The sequence below is a fragment of the Cetorhinus maximus genome, chromosome 13 (assembly GCF_964194155.1).
Source record: "Cetorhinus maximus chromosome 13, sCetMax3.hap1.1, whole genome shotgun sequence".
Classification (NCBI taxonomy): domain Eukaryota; kingdom Metazoa; phylum Chordata; class Chondrichthyes; order Lamniformes; family Cetorhinidae; genus Cetorhinus; species Cetorhinus maximus.
Window position 1 is genome coordinate 24,169,783 of NC_135891.1, and position 22,364 is coordinate 24,192,146.

The 22,364-nt window shown below is 42.9% G+C and overlaps 1 protein-coding gene across 5 annotated transcripts in view; it reads left to right on the top strand.

Moving 5' to 3' along the window:
* The window catches only part of ptprt (protein tyrosine phosphatase receptor type T), a 1,450,199-nt gene that overhangs the window by 353,326 nt on the left and 1,074,509 nt on the right, over positions 1-22,364 (top strand). For all 5 annotated transcript variants that reach the window (XM_078555116.1, XM_078555118.1, XM_078555117.1 and 2 more), the window contains exon 2: positions 6,682-6,807. In XM_078555116.1, the coding sequence (XP_078411242.1) occupies positions 6,682-6,807 (126 nt within the window). The remainder of the gene's footprint in view (positions 1-6,681; positions 6,808-22,364) is intronic.

Sequence of the window (22,364 nt, forward strand, 5' to 3'; positions counted from 1 at the left end):
ACAATGGCCCACAGTTTGCTGACAAATTCTTTAAGCAGTTCAAAGAAGCCATGGATTTGTCCACACGACTGGCTCAACCAAATACCCGCAAGCTAATGGAGAGGCTGAATGAGGAGTAAGAAGAGTGAAGGCTTTGTTGAAGAAAAATAATGATATCAATTTGGCACTGTTGAGCTACAGTTCCTCACCACTCCAGAATGGCCTGACTCTGTCCAAACTTCTAATGGGGAAAATGACTGTGGACTCAACTTCCTGTTCTTCCACACATGGTTATGCCATGCCTCACGAGCAGTAGATATACAGAGAGCAAGGGAGGATGAGGATCATGCAAATCAAACCAGAAATTATAATCAGTGCCATACAGTAAGTGACTTACCAGAGCTCCAGCCAGGGGAATAAGTATTGATTCGTGACCAGAATCGCAAAGGCTAGGTTTTCGAAAAAACACTATATCCGCGATCTTATCTTGTAGAGGCTGAAAATGGAACAGCGAGAAGAAAAAGAAGCACACTCATATCTATAAGACCACCTTCAATGGAATGGACCAGCTACCCAGAAGATCAGGAAGACGACCTGAACAGAGAGCTGGTCATCTCCGGTGATTGACATACGACTCCACGTGTTCGAGAGAGAACATGGAAAACTAGAATCCTATACATCTGCCAAAGAGCTGAGAACAAGGTTGGGGAGGTTGGTGAAACCACCATAATGCTTTTCTCTGTAAATCAAGGATGAAGGCAGAGACTTGTAGGGAGATGTAAGATCATGTGAACAATGCATTCAATAGAGTCAGAGAATTAGGGAGAGATGTTGTGTAAAGGGTTAATGTTAAATATGTAACTCGACAGTCCACATCTTCAGTGATGTAAGATCACATGACAACAGAGCATGCTGGGGGATAGTTCTATGTGAAACCTCATGTTAAACCTTGTACTGTATATAGTTCGAAGAATGTTTAATAAAAGGTAAAGTTTATCAACAGCCTTGCCTCCAGCAGTCTCTATCAATGCTGACCAAGGACAACCTAAGCAATGATGATAACAGAAGCAACACCTCCAAAACTGCCTTAACACATGTAGCTGTTTGATCTGCTTATCCTGCAGCTGTTTTGCCTCCTGTTCATCAGCAAGACAGCTTTAAAAAAGAGCCTGAGTCCCTTTAGGAGTTGCTGTGCAGGATATCCTGCCCTTTTTACCCTGCTGTGCATCGAACATGTCATTCTTTATCTAGCGTCTTGTGCTAAGATATAAAGGAGCTAAGCTTGCATTATAACGCAAACAAGTCTATATGCCAAAGAGACAGTTGCAGCACCTGAGGCGCAATAGTCCAACTGCTCTGCAATGAGACTGCCAGAGTGACCCCATACTGTTTAATTTGCTGTGAACTTTATGCATTTTTTTCAGAGCTATATTTTGTTAATGATGCCTGGCAGGATGTATAATTAATGTTCACAAAGTCTAAAGTGTATTGAATTGTGCTGTATGCTATTAGCAACAAATCTGTTCATATATTTGTAGCAAAGTACTCTCTTTATCAAAAGAATTGACACATTTATTTTAACTTCATTAATGTTTTCATATAGCAGAGTGGGATTTTGTACAAGGACACTCCGCTTTTTTCACTAATATTGCATTGCATGATTTTCAATAATTAACCTTTAAAGCATTCATTAAATGGTAGTAATTTATCCTATTATTTATTTTCAGGCTTGACATAATATATCTAGTGACGCTCTGTTTGAAATTTTACGGCCTTGCTGCGGTGGGGAGGGGGCTGTAAAATGCAGCAAGCCATTCTAAACTCCATTCACTCCAATGGGACCGTAAAATCCCACTGCCACAAAATTCCATCCTCTATGTTTTAAGGAAAAAATGGTGTAGAGGGGAACCTCTTGGGGATCAGTTCCAGAATGATTTTTTTTGTCAACCATGGCTCAATGGGTAGCACTCTCACTTCTGAGTCACAAAGTTGAGGGTTCAAATCCCACTGCAAAACTTGGGCAAAATTATCTCGGCTGGCACTCCCAGTGTAGTACTGAGGGAATGGGGCACTGTTGGAGATGCTGTCTTTTGAATGAGGCTTTAAACCCCATCGGCCCTCTCAGGTGGACCGTAAAAGATCTCATGGCACTGTTTCGAAGAGCAGCAGGGGAGGTGTATTTGGCGTCCTGGCCAATGCTATCCCTCAATCAATATCACAAAAACAAACTGCCTGGTCATTATCATATTGCTGCTTGTGGGAGCTTTCTCTGTGCAAAGTAGCTGTCATAATTCGTACACTACAACACCGATTACACTTCAAAAATACTTAATTGGTTCTCAAGTGAGTTGAGTTATCCAATGGTTGTGAAAGTCCCTATTTTTCTTAATGATACATCTGATGATAAGAGATTGGGACCTAGTTGAGTAATCCAAAGCCTAAAATAGGCAAGACTTCAGTGTTTAGGTGTCCATGATGATTAACCTAACTCAGTAATGAAACCTGAAGGAATCAACTGGCCACTGAGCTCCAGGACTAAGTGTCAATGCACCAATCATTGGATAAGTAGTGGGCAATTACCTAGAATTTTACAGCATAGAAACTGACCATTCAGCCCACCAGGTCTATGTAGTATTTATGGCCCATGCAAGCATCCTTCCCACTCCCTTCATTTCACTCTATCAAGTGCATTGTTCTATTCTTTTCTCCCTTGTGTTTACCTCGCTACCTCTTAAATATATAAGACCATAAGACATACTATTCACCTCAAACAGTTCCGAGTTCCATTCTATCTGCTCTCTGGGCAAATAAGTTTCTTCTTAATTCACAATTGAGCAATTGTAGGTCTTCTCTGTTGCCATTTCTGGCCAAGTTTTCTGGATTGAAGAACTGGGATGTATTCCTACAGGGAGAGAACTTGAATTCCACATCAAGTAAATATAAGCTATATGTGTGAACTTTTCAGCAGCTCCATTTAAAAATTCTTTAGCACAGTGATGAGTCAGGCACTTGGCTGATAAAAATAATTACACATTTTGTTGCAAAGTCTAATTTTCGGGCAAGTATCTTCAACGGTCATTTTCAACTGCCAGTTGCTCATAATTCACCCACATTTAAAAATCAGAGACAGGGCTGAGGCACATCAGCTGTCTCATTGACACCCAAAGCCTGTCTAATGCAAATTTCAGGTGGGCCTGTGAATGGGTAAATGGTCTGCTCCCATGTTTGAATGTAAGGCTGCAGCCCAGGGTCCTGGATTGATGATAGGACCCTGTTTGTAATTTTCAGGTATTACTGGGCTGAATGTGTGCGGATTAGGCATTAAGCAATCAAACCAGCTTAAGGGACCAACTTAAGGGACCACTCTAGATATTTTGGTGGAGACGATTTTTTTGTGGGGCCAACAGGAACAGTTCCGCTCCCCCTGGCACCAGAAAGGTACTGCAGCCACATTTCGACCTCTCCTGTCAGCAGCTCTCCCCCCAGCCTGTTGCGCAGTGTAGCATTGGATTTGTCTAATTTCCTGTCCTTTCATAAATCATGGAACTCACCAGGACGCCAGTTTGGAGCCTGCAGCTTGCCGGTGGGATTCAAATTGGGCCCTAACACTAAATGATTGAATTTTTCCAATGGAACAGAAGCTCTATTGACTTCACAGCTGTTTTGGGCAGAGGTCCCCAGTCCCCCATTCAATTCCAGTGAATTAACCAAAGAGTATTGCTGAAAAAAGACATTCTGTTGAAGCTTTTTGCCTAGCACTTATCAGGACAATCACAAAAATACCAATGTCAGGGGAAACAAAAACTTTATACCGTACGAGAAGAGAGTGCTGATTGGTTGGCAAGTAGACTCTGATAGTTAGAAGTGTTGCCATGGAGAATAAACAATTGATGGTGACTGACAGTTAACTGTCAAGCATTGTTTGAAATTTAAACCAGGCAGCGTTGACTCTTGTCAACGAATTGCTCTGAGGAATGAACCAGTGAATGGCTATCACTTATTTTGTTTAGCTGAAACAGGTGCAATGTGTGTACACATTTAATGTATTAATATATGTAGCTTCCATTACACGCAAATGCACTACATTGCAAGCCCAACTGACAATCTCAAGTTGGTTGTCATTGTAATTTTTAGCACACTGACGATTATTTAACAAATGTTGTCTAATTGCGGAATCACACCTAATGTTAGACGATGTGTTTTGAGTTTTGCCAGCACGGGGTGGTTGGATATGGTCTGTGCCTTGTCCACTTGCCAACCAATCAGCACTCTCTTCACAAAGAATATAAAGTTGTTGTTTCCTCTGACATTGATATTCTTGTGATTGTCCTGGTGAGTGCAAGATGGAAAGCTTCGACAAAATGTCTTTTTTCAGCAATACTCAAGTTCTGTACTACCAAACAACTATTTGTGATCGAAGAATGATAATTCCGATGAATAAAGTTAACAAAGGGTTTTTATTTTTGTAAGGAGAAAATTTAAACCAATTCAAATATCTAACATTAGAATAGTCTGGTTGTAAAGTGCCACGTCTATAGATTAGACTTTACCAAAATTACAAACATTATGTGACTGTGGATGTTGCTATTAACTGTAACAAAAACATTGAAGACAAAAGATGTAACCTTACATTATTTTCAGGATAAGTTTATAAAGGATAAGATGTGCATGTGCACTGAAATTGAAAGCTCTTTGGTTACTTGTATTAATAATGTAACATAACCAGTCAATTCTGTGCATATTTATATACTGCTTTACTCTGCACTAATAGATGAAATACCACTTATAGGATTTAATGATTCCTCTTTGACAAGATAACAAATTGCACATGATTCAAGTATCGTACAAATTTTTAACAAGGAGAATAGATAACTATCTATAGAAACATCAAAACAGGAATGAATTAACAGATTAGTGGAAGATGGGGTTATAATCATATCATAGAAAAATGCCTTTATCTATCCTGGAGGGAGAGATTACAGCTTTATAATTATAACCACAGAATAAAAATCAATGATCAGATATGTGATAAGATTTGTTTTGCAGTTATTCATTCAGATGTATATTAATTACTTCTAACTGCATGAATGAAAAAATATTATGTGGTAAATAACTATCTATTGAGCCAACTGCTTCCACTTTATGTATATGACTTTTCGCTCCCATCTATCCCACCCCTGACAGTGCCCCACAAATCCTGGAGAGGTCATGAGGGGAAGATCTGAGCAGAGCAGAAATTCCACCCAGCCACTGCTGATGGAAATTGGGGAATGGGGCGATTTTAAATCTTTAGAAGCTTGGTCAGGTGCCCACATCATTTATAGCAAAACATGGGAGCTACCCTAAGTGTGAGAGACAGATTTCAACACTGCACCTTGCCGCTGCTTCCAGAGCTACCCTGAAAACTTCTTCAAAAAGTGCTGCCAGTTTCTACTGCTGGCCTACTGCATTGCAAAACATGACTTCAAAATTCTCAAACACGAATCCACCACCATAATATAGGACACTAGGAGTTCTTGGGCATCCTTGGTGTCCAGCATTGCTATGACAACAGAAACAACATCTTTTATTTATATAGGTCCTTTAATGTCATCAAACATCTGAAGGCACTCCAGAGGAGCGTTATAAAACAAAATTTTACACGAAGCCACGTAAAGAGATATTAGGGCTGATGACCAAAGGTTGATCATTCAGTGTTGAAAGAATCCACACATGTTGCAGGACTGTGGAACCAGAGGAAATTATAAAAATAGGTAGGAGTGAAGCCATGGGGCAATTTGAAAACAAGGATGACAATTTTAAAAACAAGGGAGCCAGTGTAGGCCAGTGAGCATGGGGGTGATGGATAAATGGGACTTGTGAGGCTAAGGATACAGGCAGCAGAGTTTTGGATGACCTGTAGTATATGGAGAGTAGAATGTGGGAGGCTGGTCAGGAACACATTGGGACAGTCTTGTCTAGAGGTAACAACAGCATTGATGAAGGTTCCTAAAAGATGAGCTAAGGCAGGGTTTCTGTATAACTTAGCAGTGACTACCTCTCCCGATGGCACTGCTGAGGCTTCAGAGCCACTGGCCTTCTGATTGGGCTGACAGCACCAGGAGCCCATTCACTATCGTTAATTGGATGGGGGTCCACAGGCGGCCAATTCGGAGGCTGCCGTTGGTAAAATTGCAGAGACAATTCCACTGCCAGCAAGTGTGGGCTCGGTACCTGCTGTTCGCCATGACATCAGGTTCCCGACACCCATGGTAAATTTCGGGCCTATAATTCAGATAGTGAAAATTTCAATCATTCCATCAGAGTAAAAGGATTTAAATTTTAATTGTACTGCACAAATGTTCACCCATAGGATGCACACTGAGTGCCTATTCTAATTGTTTATCTTGTCCTTTGCCCATTAGCTTTAACATTGGTCATTATCCTTGAAGTTTAAGTACTTTGGTTTGTTACCCTTGAAAATGTCATGATATATTCAGCTTTACAGAACCAAACCAATTATCATTTACTAAAAGGCAAAGCATAACCAAACATTCTGTAAAAGACCTTTCTAATCAACTTTCCCAAGCCCTGAGGTCCACACAATGGCTAATGAACTTGAAGCTTGTTATCTGTTTTTATGCAGAAGCCACTGATGTGGATGTATGTGTAATCATGTACGCATTTGTTACTCAAGTTATTTTCTCAATTATTTTTCTGCAGGCAGTTGCTCATTTGATGAACATTACAGCAGCTGCGGATACATCCTGGCTCTTGGGACCAATGGATTCACCTGGGAGCAAATTAACACATGGGAAAAGCCATCCACAGATGCATCTGTGCCAACAGGTGAGTAAAGCTGGCAGCAGCCTGATAAAACAAGCTAGCCTGATAAAACAAGCTCCTACTGACATGATATAGAATCTGACAGTGCCTATGCTATCACTGAGAATTTGCTATTTTTAGGTATGAGAAATGTATTCTTACAGAAAAACCTTAGAAAATACAGAAACATAAAAAATATAAAGCTAACTCACAAATATAGCATACCCCAAATGAAAATTATAATCTTCAGCTGTGTTATGTCTGAATGTCACATTATTCAGTAGAGAACTCTGAATTGAGGGGCAGGATGACATACTGTTAAGTTTTTTGCCTTTTGCCTGGTATCGTGGAATTAGATGCACTGGCAGCAGACCATAATGAGAGCTCAATGCAGCTTCTGTGAACATGCATTATGTTATAGTTACAGTTCAGCAGCTAATGTCAGTCATTGATATTTCTTTGGGGCTTTTTTTCAATGTTAAATTCAAACTCACGGCCAGATTAATTTGTCAAAGTCAGTAACAACTTCTGTTTTCATGTACTGAGGTATACAGGTGGGCAGGTGCACTTTAACACAAGAGTCATTTGAGAACTTTGTAATAAATCAGTGAACAGGATCACCTTATTGTGCCTGCTGCCCTTTAATATTATAGCTGGTCTTGCATTCAAGTTATAAACATTTCTTTTTGATGAAAGAACTCGTAAGGACATGCAGCTGCAATGTTTTAGGTACAGTAGGTCTGACACTGATAATATTCATAATCTATTACTCACATGGATAATATTTGGTCAAAAGTTAGTTACAAATAAAGCAACCTTTTATCAAGGAGACTTTTTACTCTTGAAGCAGAATCATAACCGAGGCTGTTATAACATCAGGTATGTTAGCAATGTTAGTTTCAAAAGTGCTTTTGTATAAATCCCAGATTTTTAAAAAAACACCTCACCTCTATGATATCCGACTAATTGACCCTAAGGTCAATTTGCACAGGAAAAATAGTATTTACCTGACAGTAATGCATAACAAATACGCAGTTGACAGATGATGAAGGAAATTATTTCATTGGTTTGTAAGATTAGTAACTTCACTTACATGTCCCTTGATTTATTATTGCTTTTTATGTTAATAAAATAATGCAATAATGTCCTGTCACTGTTTTGGTGCTCATATTTATGTTTTAACGATGGTGTGGAATTAGACCATTAAAGGGTAACTCACTGAGCTGTTAAGTTATTAATTTATATTTGCATGAATGGAATTAACTGTTTTATCATCTGCTTTTGTGTGAAAGCTGATAGAGTCCTCGTCAGACCATTATTTCTTGGGAATTAGACCCACAGGCCTATGCTTTCTGCATTATCCTACTAATTTTTCAGTAGATTTGTCAAGGGCAGAAGCAAAAAGCAACTTAAAAACATGATCCCCTGCATTCCCCAGCTCGCCACTGTTTCCTGGTGATCTGTCACCCATATATGGGCAGGAGCTTGCCAAAGAATTGCAGAAGGTAACATGGCTATTTTTGGGTGTCCGAATGTTTATGCATTTTGAACACCGCATGTCAGAGCCTAGCATTCATTGTTCAGCTGGTGACATAAGAGGTCTCAGGCCAAAAAGAAAGGAGGAGCCCATGCAAGTGCCCCCCAAAGTGTATACATTGGCTTAATTAATTTTACCTTTTGTTTTAATTCGGGTGGCCTGCTAAGTGCTGGTTTCACTCCCCAGACCATCCACATATTGGCCTCATACAGTGAAAGGAGCCTTCTCCACCTCTGTATGACAACTACCTCAGAACCATGGCCTGGGGAGGTGTGGGAGGGGAGCAGTTTAGGAACTGACAAAAACGCTGCTCCTCCAAGGTAGAAAGTCTAATGCACAGTAATGATGCATTTTGTACTGATTTATATCAATGGGGCACAGCTCTTTGCACAGGATATTTCAGTGTCAAGATCCACTGGCAACATTGTCGAACCTTTTGTTGAAGAAGTTCTGCAATTAAGGGGGTTTAACTCCAAAAAATGAGTGAGTTTGGATCGCATAGTAGGTTAAATATTAAAAAGCTGAACCTCGACCCCAGATCTCTCAAAATAGAAATTACGTACACATTTTCATGAGAATTTTGCCAATGATATTATGTTATGAGATACGAGCATTTGAACACTTGCATTCATCTGAAATTCCTTTCCCTGCTAGCTTATAAATCATTCAAATGAATGAATTAACAATTTTGCTAAAATAGGATAGGCAGGAAATTCAGATGAATATAATCAGCATTCATATGCCAGCCTCCAATGGTATAATTTCAGCCTACATATAATTGTAATGAATATTGTAATAGCCTTTACCACCTAGAAAGACCAGGGCAGCAGGCACATTGGAACAGCACCACCTTCAAATCACACAGCATTCTGACTTGGAAATACATCGCCATTCCTTCACCGTCACTGGGTCAAAATCCCGAACTCCCTCCCTAACAGCACAATGGGTGTACCTACACCGCACAGACGGCATTGTTTATGAACCCCACTCACCATCTTCACAAAAGCAATTAGGAATGGACAGTAAATGCTGTCCTTGCCAGTGAAGCCCACATCCCATGAACAAATAAAAACATTGATGTAAAATATACTGTGCTAAAGAAATAGCAAGTTTGTCTTAGGATTGACCTTTTATGAATGAAACTGTTTTACAATTATGCAGTATCAAAGCACCTACAAATTCTTTATAGGTTTCTGCATAGTAGTTGTTCCATATTAGTTCTTATTTCTAGTAAATTTGTGCTGCTCCTGCAAATTAAGTTAGAAAAGATATAGACATCTGGTTTGTGCAGAAGCCTTCCTCATTTGAAAAACCGGCAATTATATCTAGTTCACTGTCTCCAATGACACCAACAGAAGATCCCACAATAAATCCTAGTTTCATTTCGACACAAAATGACACACAGACTAATCTATTTTTGCCCCCTGTAAGTGTGGACTTAAGCATTTGATATTAAATGTAAGTTGAATTCCAAGTGAAACCTGTTGTAAGGTCGTGTGTTGTTTCAAGAAGAGGCCTGGAGGCATCATAACACATAACTATATACATATATATAGGATACAGTCCTGACTAGGTGTTACCTTCATGTCAACTTCTAACAGACTCACGAATACATCCTACTACTGACACGTGACTGTCTACATTATAATGTGGGGCGGTACTGTTTTCTCAGTCCCACATTAACCCTCACAGTCTTGAACGCCCTAATACTATGCCTCCCCCCAAGTCTTTACCCAAATGTATTTACAATAATATTTACATGCTACCCTTTCTCCCCACCACACACCCCCCCCCACCCCCACCCCCCCACCCCATCCCCGACCCCCCCACCTAAGTCTCTGACTTTACAGATTCAGATTACCTGAAGGCTTACAGCTCTTCCGGATCTTGTTCTTTCCAAGTTTGGAGGAGTGGTGGTCTCAGCTGCTCTGGGCTGACTTTGTTGGTCTGGCGTTGGAGTTGTAGAGCAGAATTTTTCAGTAGCGCTTAGCACTACCTGTGCGGGCGCAGGGAGGAGGGAGAGTCAGGGCCAGCGCTATTTTGCACATGCACGTAAAGGAGCACTTCAATCTCCCTGAGGCATGGAGCGGCCTCAGGGAGATTGAATCGATATTAAAATAACTAAATAAAAGGATTTAAAAAGTTATTTAAACATGTCCCCTCATGTGACTGTGTCACATGAGATGGGACATGTTTTTATATTTCTGGAAATGTTTTTATTTATTTAATAAAAGCTTTAAGAAACCTCAGCCCGCTCGTGGATGAGGTTTCCTAAAAAACGCGAAGGCCGCTTGGCCTCTTTGCCTGCCCGCTAACCTTAAGGTTGGACAGGAAGCATTACTAATGACAATAATTACTTTCTTAATGGCCTTAATAGACTGTTTACAATTTGGCGGGTGCGCAACCAACTCCGGCACGCGCCCACCGAACAAAAAAATGCGGGGCTGCGCGATGACATCAGGACGCACGCCCGATGCCACTGCGTGCCATTTTACGCATCAGCATGTCACGCCCGTCCCCTCCCATAGTAACGGAAAAATCATGCCTGTAGTACTTGGTGTTTCAGTTATTTGGGTGCCAACATCTAGTTCACTCCTTGTGCTCCTTAGTGTTACTTTGTCAGCAACCTGTCTTCCTTGGTTGGATACCATGGGCTTATCTTTCTTTCCAGGGGGAATGTTCACTCCAGTCATTCATAGAGTGGACTCGAGTTTTCTTTCTTGGCGGGACTCTCCTTGCTGGTAAAAGGTTTACCTGCCTTACATTTGTATGTTCTTCATCGTTGAGCTCAGCCTGCAGTTTGGCTTCTAATGCTGTGCTCTGTTTCTTCATGTGCACTTGTGCCTCTCTGAGTTTTGTCTTGGTGAGTTGGTGGTCGCTTCTCTCCCTCACCAGGATCAACTTCAGGTTGCGCGTGTGAGCTTGAAGCTCCAGCTTCGTTGCTGTACTTTCTCCTCGTTCTGTGGCAGCAGCTGTTTGACTCTGAAGCTCTGGCTCAACCTTCTGCTGCTGCTCTTTCTCCTCTGTATCTTCTGTTTTAAACATCCTGGTGCTTTTCTGAAGATTTGGCTGGTCTGACCAAAGAAGAGCAGGTTCTGCTATCAGCAAAGGAGCTGGAATAACTACCTCTGCAAAGAGTGAGGACAGTTCTGAACTGAATTCCCAGTCAGCACATCAGCACTTGTGGACCTCGCTGGAGTCTCCAATTCAGTGTAGTTGACTACAGTGGTTGTTTTGACATTATTGGCAAAACCATATCTTCACGAATGATATTTTTCTTTTAAAATTCAGAAAGACATTGCATTATTTGGGCACCTTGGTTTTTTTTTACAAAAAGGTCAAAAGTTCACCTTTGGACTGGGAGCAAGGATGCCTTTTCCAAGAAATCACCTGACCAGCATGGTACTTGATGGAAGAGAGCTGTTTGTATTTTTTTCACTGCAATTATTTTAATACGAAAAAAACTGGTTTAAAGACAAAGGCGAAGGATTTACTGGAAATAACATGACAGGGATGAGCTTTAAGTTTGGGACTTGTTTTTTTGAATTCAGTTCGGATTGAACTGAGAAAGTAAAAAGCTACCCAGTTCGCATTCTCCTTGCCTTGCCTGAAGTAGAGTGGTTAACTGTATCTAGCTAAGAATCCTCATCTCAATGGAATTGCCTGTCTTTGGAAACCTGAGAAGCTGAGATGAGAAGGATTGATCTGGCTATATTCTTCTCCACGCCAAATCTCCATTGGTGAGTACCTCCAGACAACTGCTCGGACCAGCAGCCCATCTTCACATGAGAGAACTCCAGATCGGCAGGATTAAAACCCTGCAAACGTTATCCTTTTTCCTTGATATAGTCTATTCTCCAAAGCCCATCTCTGCAAAGACCCTGTCGGAGATTTGGAAGACAGGACACTCAAGGTACAGCTCTAGTGGGGGTGGGGTGGAAAGACTTTTCTTAGACAATATCACCACCTTCAACATCTCTTTGATCCTTTTGTCTGTGACATCTTTTGATTATCTGCTCCTATCACTGCTTGCTTATCTCCACAATCACCACACCCTCAACTTCTCTCTCCCCCCCCCCCAACCTTAAACCAGCTTATATTTCACCTTTCTCCTAACTATGCTTCAGTTCTGCCGAAGGGTCATGAAGACTCGAAACGTTAACTGATTTCTTCTCCACCGATGCTGCCAGACCTGCTGAGTTTTTCCAGGTAATTCTGTTTTTGTCCTGCAAAGACACTGTCTGTTTTCCCTTTGTTTGTGTGTGTGTGTGTGTGTGTGTGTGTGCGCGCGCGCGCGCGTTCTGGAATTTTAAAAGGGATAGATAGTTATACTTCCTGATTACAATTGTGTATTGAACAGTTCTGGCAACTCATTTTTGAAAAAGAAGTTTTGTTTTATAATAAATCAATCATTCTGAGTTTATTGAAAGAAGTCATGTTAAAGTCGTTTTTGTTCTGGGTCTAACAGTAGTGAAGGTAAAAAGAAAATGCCCATTTTGGTGAGTGAATTAAACTTTTGAACTAATGGTGCAACCTGTGGAGTAGTGGGGCCAGGTAAACTGCGCACTCCTCCCATCCCGGTTGTAACTACGTCTTCTGCCATTTTGAGTAGGTTGAGGGCAACACAGGCATCTCTGCTCAGGAAAGAAAAGGATTGATTGCAGTGACATACAGAATTTCAATTATTTGCTTGTTGCCATACCAGAGTGTCTCTTGAATCATGCCCATGACCAGCAATTGGATTCCTCCGGGACCATACAGCTATGTGTCTGTCATCCAGAGCCAGAGGTCCTTTAGCCATTATTCCTGATCCAACGGGACTGTCACACTGGCTTCTGTGTCTCAGTAGAAATTCATGAGGTGACCATTTATAGATATGTCAGCATTCCAAAATATGAATCAGGGATCCTTAATTTCTCCCAGGAAGCCACCTTCTTGGTGTGGCTCATCTATCTCATGGACTCGTTTGGGATCCTCTGCAGATCTTGAGTTTTGGACTTGCACATCTTTCCAAAGTGTCCTAGGTGGTTGCAGTGAAAGCTCTGCAGTGGCTGCTGCACACTGCTCACACCTGTGAGGTCTTTTAGTGCCACAGCGCTGACGTGGTCTGCCACCATTTCATGTTTTGCTTGGGTATTGCTGTCCTTGCCCTGAAGTCTCCTTGCCCTTTTGTTGCTTTGAGCTGGAATGTTGGGGTTGCTCTGCACCTCTGTTTAACTTTGCCACGTAAATTGTACCAGTTTTACTAGCAGCTTTCCGATTGTCTGACAATTCAGGTGACTTTTTCCAAAGTCAGGTCTTCTTTAGATTGGAGTATCTCCAAAGGAGTATCATCGGCCACTCCAACAACTATTCAGTCTCACATGAGCTCTGACTTAAGGTCACCATAGTCACAGCCTTCAGTCAATCCATATAACTTATTTATGAAAGAGCCCATGGGCTCCCTGGGCTTTTGGACTCTCTTGTTAAATTTTGCTTGCTCCAAAATTTTCTTGCTTCTTAGGTTAAAGTAGCTGTCAAAGGACTTCATGATCTCTTCAAAGCTATTGGAAGATTCATTTATTCCTTGCCTGGCAATTATGTCATCGGTTATTGGACCTACAGAATATTCACTTCTTCAGCCTCTGTTTTCTTATTCAAGCCTGATGCTATCATATATCTTTAAAAGCTTCTTTCCCCATAGCGCCCAATATTTTGCCTGGTCTAGCCACCTGTCCATCTGCCTTAATTGGCAATGTTGATTTACCATGCATGGCTGTTTTCAGCACAGGGGAGTACAGCTTTAAAATTTTCTATTTTTTCCCCACGCTTGTGGTGGTCTCCTGTCATGGATACAGAGCTGTTTTACATTTCAGCAATCCTGCAGAAAATCTTTTGAATGAACTGTTCTGGCCAGCTAGTTGCTTTCCTAACCTCGGAGAATCAAATTGAAGCCGAATTTTTTTTTTTTGCTTTGACTTCACTTTAATTTTTTTATGTTTGCGCGCAGTCGCCAAGTATTATGGTGCGAACTCTGGATCCAGGCTGCAGTGTTCTTCAAGCTACACATGTTAAGCAGTCCATCTGCCACTGCTGCCAGATTCTTACGCCAAATTTAAAAGCTTATTTCAGCCTTTTTTTCAGAGTTTGTTCACCTTTTGTGATCTGGCTTTTGTGATCTTTGACTCTGCTTTTGATCACAGCTCACAATGGACCTCCATGTTCTCTAGTGGAGCCTTTTAGCACTGCACAGTGGACCTTTCTTCTACCCTTCAGCCTCCATGCCTGCAATGGAGCTTCTTAGGTGATCTCCAGCTGTGTATTTGAGGCCTTCATGTTAGAAACACTTCACTCAGGTCAGACTGCAGTTTCATTACTTCTTCATTCTTAGGGATTTTGGGGTCCTTCACCGGCTATCACTTTGTTGAAAGGCTGTATGTTGTCTTATGAATAGGCCTAGAGGCTTGTATGGTTGAACAATAACTGTTTATTAATAACGCATAACTATATACATAGGGCAGAATTTTGCCCTTGGTGGGCGTGCGGGCCCCACCGGCTTGGCAGCGGGCGGACAGCCGACCCCTGACACCGAAACGGGGCCTGCCGCCATTTTAAGTGGGCGGGCCAATTAAGGCCTGTCCAGCGGCATCCCCGTGCTCCAGGGGGGGAGGGATTCCCCATCTGTCAAAGAGCGCACTTCACCCTGAGGCAAAGTGCTGCCTCAGGGAGATTCGAGACAGGTAAGTTAAGTGTAAAAATAGAAACATTAAAAAATTATTAACATGTTCCCCTATGTGACAATGTCACACGAGATGGGACATGTTAATAAAAAACACATAAACTTTATTACTTTTTTACAAAACGGACATGAAACTTCATCCTGCCAGTGGATGAAGTTTCATGAATAATCTGGAGCCTGCTGGGGCTCCTGGCCTGCCCGCCAGCCTTAAGGTTGGCCTTTAATTACTTTAATTAGCCTGTCGATGGCCTCAATTAGCTGATTTTGCTGTCCGCCCACCTTCCTAAAAATTTAAAGGGTCCAGGATGACGTTGGGGATTCCTCCCGACATCATCCCGTGTCATTTTCCCCTCAGCCCCGCCCCCAAATCGCCGAGGGGAAAATCCTGGCCATATATACAGGGTACAGTCCTGACAAGGTGCTATCTTCACGCCAACCTCTACCAGACTCACCACTACACTCTACTACTCCCATGTGATTCTCTACATCATGATGTGGGTAGTACTGTTTCCCCAGTCCCACAGTAACCCTTGCAGTCCAAACATCCTAATACTACAAAACCTATTGGGGCAATTTTCCTGCAACCCTTGGAAATGAGCCCAAAATATGGGCTGCAAACAACAAAAATGTTGTTGCTGAGATCTGTACTGGGTGCCTTGGATTTTTTGTTGCGGCACAGGAGCTCTTTGAACAGAATATCCCACAGTGTCAAGACCCATTGGCAATATTGCAGAATCTTTTGTTGAAGAAGTTCTGCAATTAAGAGGGGAGTTTTAACCTCCAAAAAACAAGTGGGTTTGGTAAATCTGAGATAAATCTGAATCCCAACTCCAACTCTCCCATTTTTGGTTTTAATGGCGGCAGCAAGGGGTTTCTCCTTCCTCAAATTTGACATTCTCCAGGGTGTTAGGGCCTGTGCTGATGGTCTGGGAGGAAACTATGCTCATCAAAAGCCGCTGTGATGTGGGAGGGTCCGTGGTGTCCTCATATCTTGGAATGAACCTACTGAGGGAGAAACAGAATTAGAATGGATTCTCGAGGCAACAACTTCAGAAAGATTCAGGACCATAAGCTACATTGCGTATGTTGAAATTTAGGAAGGGCAGCACAGAAATAGGGGAGGTGAGGCCTCCCCAGCAAAAGTGCAGATGCCCCCTTACTGCAGACAAGTAAAATCTCAATTTTGACAATTTCACGGCCAAATGTACATATTGGCCTTTCAGCGTATGAAACAGTTTTGTTGGAACATGGCTGCTGCTATGCTATAGAATTTTAAAAGAATATCGGTGGGGACCTAAAGGTTTTGTTGGGTGAGATGATGGGCAGATGGTATGGTATGCTATATGTATGCAATCAAGAAGCCCATAATCCTATAATATCTCAGGGGGACAATTAGTCGGCAGTTAAGTGGTATGCCTGCAAAGCAAATTAGCTGAAAATGGTTCTCTATCATCAATAGAGCAACCAATGGATTTCAACCAACTACTGAGTAACGTAGCTATTACGAATGCTAAGAAGTATTTTCAGAGCCAAGGTGAAAGCCCTCCAAGCCATTTCTCAGCAGGGACTGCGAAATAAGAGGCGATTCCGTGCACTTACCATCACTTACCCAAGTTCAATAATGAGATTGTAGAACAAAATTTGTTGCTTTCTTCAATGCACTGAGCACATCACAAGCTGCTACTAATTATATAAGAAGATATTGAAGGACTCCCTAATGGCCTTTTCCTGGTGCAGAAAGATTCTTATGCTTAATGAAATTGAGTCATTCTTTGTCTGTACTGGTTTTCAGTCATATGGTTGTCCCACTGTCCGGCCATGACCATTAGCCTCACTCCAGGACAGACATTTCAAGTTTCTTATCTCCAGTTTACATTGCACACAGTTACTTCTTGTGCAGCACCAAATAAAAGTTGAATGGCAATTGGCCAACGCATCTTACCTTTCTGATTTCATCACAGTCCAGTCTTTCCCAGTTGGAAGTCAGAAGTTACATACACTTGACTTCCAGTGTGTCAACTTTCAACAATGTGTTTAGAACAGAGGAGAAAGAAAACACACAACTCAGTTGCTTTTATCGCTGAATTCTACAAGAAACTAATGTGAATGCTTGGTTATGTTTTAGATACAGACACATTTAAATCCCGTTTAAGAAAATTGTGTAAAGGAATTACATGGTGGTATTCCATTGTCAGCAATACCTTGTTTTGTATTTGTAACGGACATTATTTAGTGTGTTATTTCTCCTCCTGGTGATTACCACCTGCTTTCCTCCCTTAGCTGATTATTCAGTGCTCTTCCCTTTTGAACAACACTTGGAAGAAGCACTGAGAGCATCAAAGGCACAGAATGTACACATGGGCATGGGATTGCAATGTCCATTGTCCAGAGTACCATGCTAACTCCATTACTGCCTGAGTTGGCTGAGTCCTTAAGGACTTAACTGCCAAACTGAGCATGCATCAGGTGGTAAGGGAACCAACACGAGGGAGAAACCTACTCGACTCACTAATCTACCTGTTGCAGATGGATCTGTATGACAGTTTTGATAGGTGTGACCACTGCATGGTCCATGTGAAGGCAAAAACCCATCTAGAGCACATCTTCCATTGAGCTCTGTAGCAGTATCATCATGCCAAATGGGCTAGATTCAAAACCAACAGAACAGCCCAAAGTTAGGAATCCTAATTAGAAATTAGGCTGAGGTGCTGTGGACCATCAGCCATAGCAGCATTGTATTCAGCCACAATCTGTAACCTCAAGCCCTTACATATCCCTCACTCTGACGTAACCTTCAAGTCAGGTGACTAACTCCAGTCAAAGAAGAGTACAGGAGAACATGCTAGGAGCATCACCAGGCGCACCTGAAGATGAGCTGCCAATGTGGTGAAGGTACAATATGGGATTACTTGCATACTAAATAATGGAATCGGCATACTGCTGACAGACCTAAGCAATCAAAGGGAAAACTCTCCACTGGTTGGAGTCATGCCTAGCACAAAGAGATGGTTGTAGTTGTTGGAGGTCAATCATCTCAGCCAGGACATCACTGCAGGAGTCCCTTGGGGCAGTGTACTGATAACATCCAAGCTATGGCTGGTGAGTGACAAGTAACATTCATGCCATGCAAGTGCCAAGCAATGACCATCCCCAAAAGAGATGATTTAATCACCTCCCTTTGACATCCAATGGCATCACCATCATCAAATCCCTCCACCATCAGCAACTGGGAGTTATCATTGACCAGAAGCTTAACTGGACCAGCCACATAAATACTTTGGCTATAAGAGCAGGTCAGAGTTTGGTTATTCTGTAGTTAGTAACTTAACTCCTGTCTCCCCATCTTCTTTTCACCACCTACAAGGTGCAAGGCAGAATGTGCCTGGATGAGTGTCGCTCCAACAACACTCAAGAAACTTGACACCATCCAGGAAAAAGCAGGCCACTTGATCGAGGCCCCACCCACCACCTTAAATATCCATTCCCTTGAGTAACAAGCCAATGTGGCTGCAATGTGAACCATCTACAAGATGCACTGCACAACTCAAAAGCCTTCTTCAATAGCATCTCCTAACCCTGAACAGCAAGTGCATAGCCACTCTTCCAAGTTCCTTTCTAAAGAACAGACCATTTTGACTTGGACATATATTGCCTTTCCTTCATTGTCACTGAGTCAAAATCTTGAAACTCTCTCCCTGATAGCACTATGGATGTACCTTCAACACATGGAGTGTCACTATTCAAGAATGGCTCACTATCACCTTCTCAAAGGAAATTAGGGGTGGGCAGTAAATTCTGGTCTTGTCAATGGTGCCTACATCCCATGCATTAATAAATAAATAACCTCACTCTTTTTCCACCCCAAATTGTCCTCCACCCTATCCATACATTTGTAGACAGATTTGCACAACACAGACTGAAGGAAATACAAACATACGAACAAGGAGCGGGAGTAGGCCATTTGGCCGCTCAAGCCTGCTCCATCATTTAATAAGATCATGGCTGATCTGATAGTAACCTCAAATCTGCATTCCGCCTACCTCGATAACCTTTCAGCCCCTTGCTTACCAAGAATCTATCCGCCTTAAAGATTTTCGAAGACTGCTTCTCCGACCTATTCAGGAAGAGAGTTCCAAAGAATCATAACCCTCTGAGAGGAAAAATTTCACCTCATCTCCATTTTAAATGGACGACCCTTTATTTTTAAAGAGTGACCCCTAGTTCTAGATTCTCCCACAAGAGGAAGTATCCCCTCCACATCCACCCTGTCAAGTCCCCTCAGGATCTTATATGTTTCAATCAATGTTTCAATCTTACTCTTCTAAACTCCAGTGGACATAAGCCTAGTCTGTCCAACCTTTCCACATAAGAGAATTTCAGGTATTAGTCTGGCAAACCTTCTCCCAACTGCTCCCAAGGCAGTTACATCCTTCCTTAAATAAGGTAATCAATACTGTACACAGTACTCCAGATATGGTCGCACTAGTGTTCTTGGGAGGCGATGGCATAGTGGTATTGTCATTGGACTAATATTCCCAAGACCCAGGGGACCTGGGTTCGAATCGCACCACGGCAGATGGTGAAATTTTAATTCAATAAAAATCTGGAGTTGAAAGTCTGATGATGACCATAAAACCATTGCTGTTTGTTGTAAAAACCCATCTGGTTCACTAATGTCCTTTAGGGAAGGAAATCTGCTGTCCTCACCTGGCCTGGCCTACATGTGACTCCAGACCCAGAGCAATGTGGTTGACTCTTGAATGCCCTCTGAACAAGGGCAGTGAGGGATGGGGAATAAATGCTGGCCTAGCCAGTGACACCCACATCCCATGAACAAATAAAAAAGGAAAAAAAAACTGAAGCATAGCCTCCCAATTTTCAATTCAATTCCCCTCACAACAAATGATAACATCCTATTAGCTTTCCTAGTTACTTGCTGTACCTGCATACTAGCCTTTTGCGATTCATGCACTAAGGCACCCAGATCCCTTTGCATTTCAGCGCTCTGCAATCTCTCACCATTTAGATAATAGGCTCCTCTTTTATTCTTCCTGCCAAAATGGACAATTTCACATTTTCCCACATTATACTCCATTTTCCAGATCTTTTCCCACCCACTTAATCTATCTATACCTTTTTCTAGCCTCCTTATGTCCACTTCACAACTTACTTTCCTACCTATCTTTGCAGCATCAGCAAATTTGGCAACCATCCCATCCACCCCTTTATCTAAGTAATTTATATAAATTGTAAACAGTTGAGGCTCAAGCACATGCCGGGGGATGGGGGCTGAGGGGAGATTGAAGGAAGCAGCCATGCACTTGGCAAAGCAAGCATTCTTCTGCAGCTGAGATTGTTCAGCTGCAGTTCCATTAACATGCTGGGGGTCAGGCCTCTGAAGCTTTTCTGCCCACTCAAGCAATGCAAAAGCATGAAAGAGCCACCAAATGCTCCAGAACTTTTCACCCCTTGGGCGAGGACTGCAAATTAATGTGCGTTTTAGGGGCAGCAGAGCAGTTGGCCAACTGGGCAAGTTAGAGAATCCCCTTGCGAAAGGTGGCCATGGCACAGTCACTCGTGGAGGCACTCACAGCCCCTTGCAATGTCTTTATTAAGGTTTGGACCAGTATCCATTATGGTTCAAGCTAACAGCACAGCCTTATAATGCAGGTTAGGAGAATGCCTGCTCCTGAGCTGAGGGCAGAGCATGCAGTCCAGTGGCCAAAGCTGCCGCCAATCGATCAAGTGGAGTTGGGCAGGAGTGCATGGGGTTTCGGACAGCCAATGAGCGCACAACACACTGGCCATCCAAGTGGTGGCCAGCACTCTCCTGCATGCATGAAGAGGCCTTGAGACTTAACCAAGAGAGGTTCTTAGCACAGTATGCTAACCCACGCATCTCTCTCTTTGATCCTGCAGGAGGAGAACGTCAGGATCATGGAGCCTGGTGATTTACCAGTATGCCCCATGGCTTACAGAGACCAGAGAAAAAGAGGATAGCGGCATTGGAAGCGCTTAGCTCAGCAAAGGGAGGAGCACCACCCTCAAGATGAAGGGGTGGCACAGCCTGCTGTACATGCAGCTGAAGATCCACAGCGAGCTATCACTCGTAGGCGCCTCATTAGACCCAGGGTCCATAGACGGCACCTGTCATTCCTGCAGGTGGTTGAGAACCAGTGTCAGCAAAGACTGCGCATGTCTAGGGAACTGGTCGGTCACATATGCCACCTGCTGCAGGGTTTGGTGCCACGGGGACATGGAGGGCATCCGCTGCCAATGGCCGTGAAAGTGACAGCAGCAGTCAATTTTTATGCCAGTGGATCTTTTCAGGGCTTCACAGGTGATGTGTGTGGAGGCTTGCAAGATGCCACACAGAAATGTATCCAGGAGGTCACAGACGTAATCTTCGCAAAGGCACAGAAATTTGTGCATTTCATCTGGGATCAGGAAAGCCAGGAAACAAGAGTGCTGGGATTTGCACAGATCTCTGGTTTTCCTCAGGTGCAGGGTGCCATTGACTGCACTCGCATGACACCTAGATCTCTGTGGCAACAACCAGTCAACTACATCAACCACAAGAGCCTTCACTTGCCGAATGTTCAGCTGTTGTGCGACCACCATAAACGCATCCTACAGGTCTACACATGTTTGCCAGGGAGCGTCCACGACTCCTACATCCTTAGCAGGTCTCAGATCTCTGACATCTTCCAGGGTCCAGGGAAGCTGCAGGGTTGTCTCCTCGGGGACAAGAGCTACCCATAGAGGGCGTGGCTGATGACGCCCATGCGGCGGCCTCAGACTGCAGCAGCGCGACGGCATAACGAGGCTCGTGCTCTGACCCGGACTTTGGTGGAACAAACGAAAAGCTTCTTGAAAATGAGGTTCTGGTGCCTTGACAGGTCCAGTGGAGCACTGCAACACAGTCCCCAGAGGGTGTCGCACATCATCGTCGCTTGATATGCACTCCAAAACCTGGTGCTGCAAAGGGGGGAGGACCTGGACGAGGTGGAGGAGCTGCACGTATCCTCCGATGAGGAAGACGTTGAAGGCGATGACAATGGTGCGGTCCTAGAAGGCGAAGATGCTGTAATGAGACTATCGCACTGGCATGACCGAGGCAGGTGTACTCAGGAAGCCCTCATAGCCACAAAATTCATGGAAACATAGAAACTAGGAGCAGGAGTAGGCCATTCGGCCCTTGGAGCCTGCTCTGCCATTCATCATGATCATGGCTGATCATTCAACTCAATAGCCTGCTCTCGCTTTCTCCCCATATCCTTTGATCCCTTTCGCCCCAAGAGCTATATCCAACTCCTTCTTGAAAAC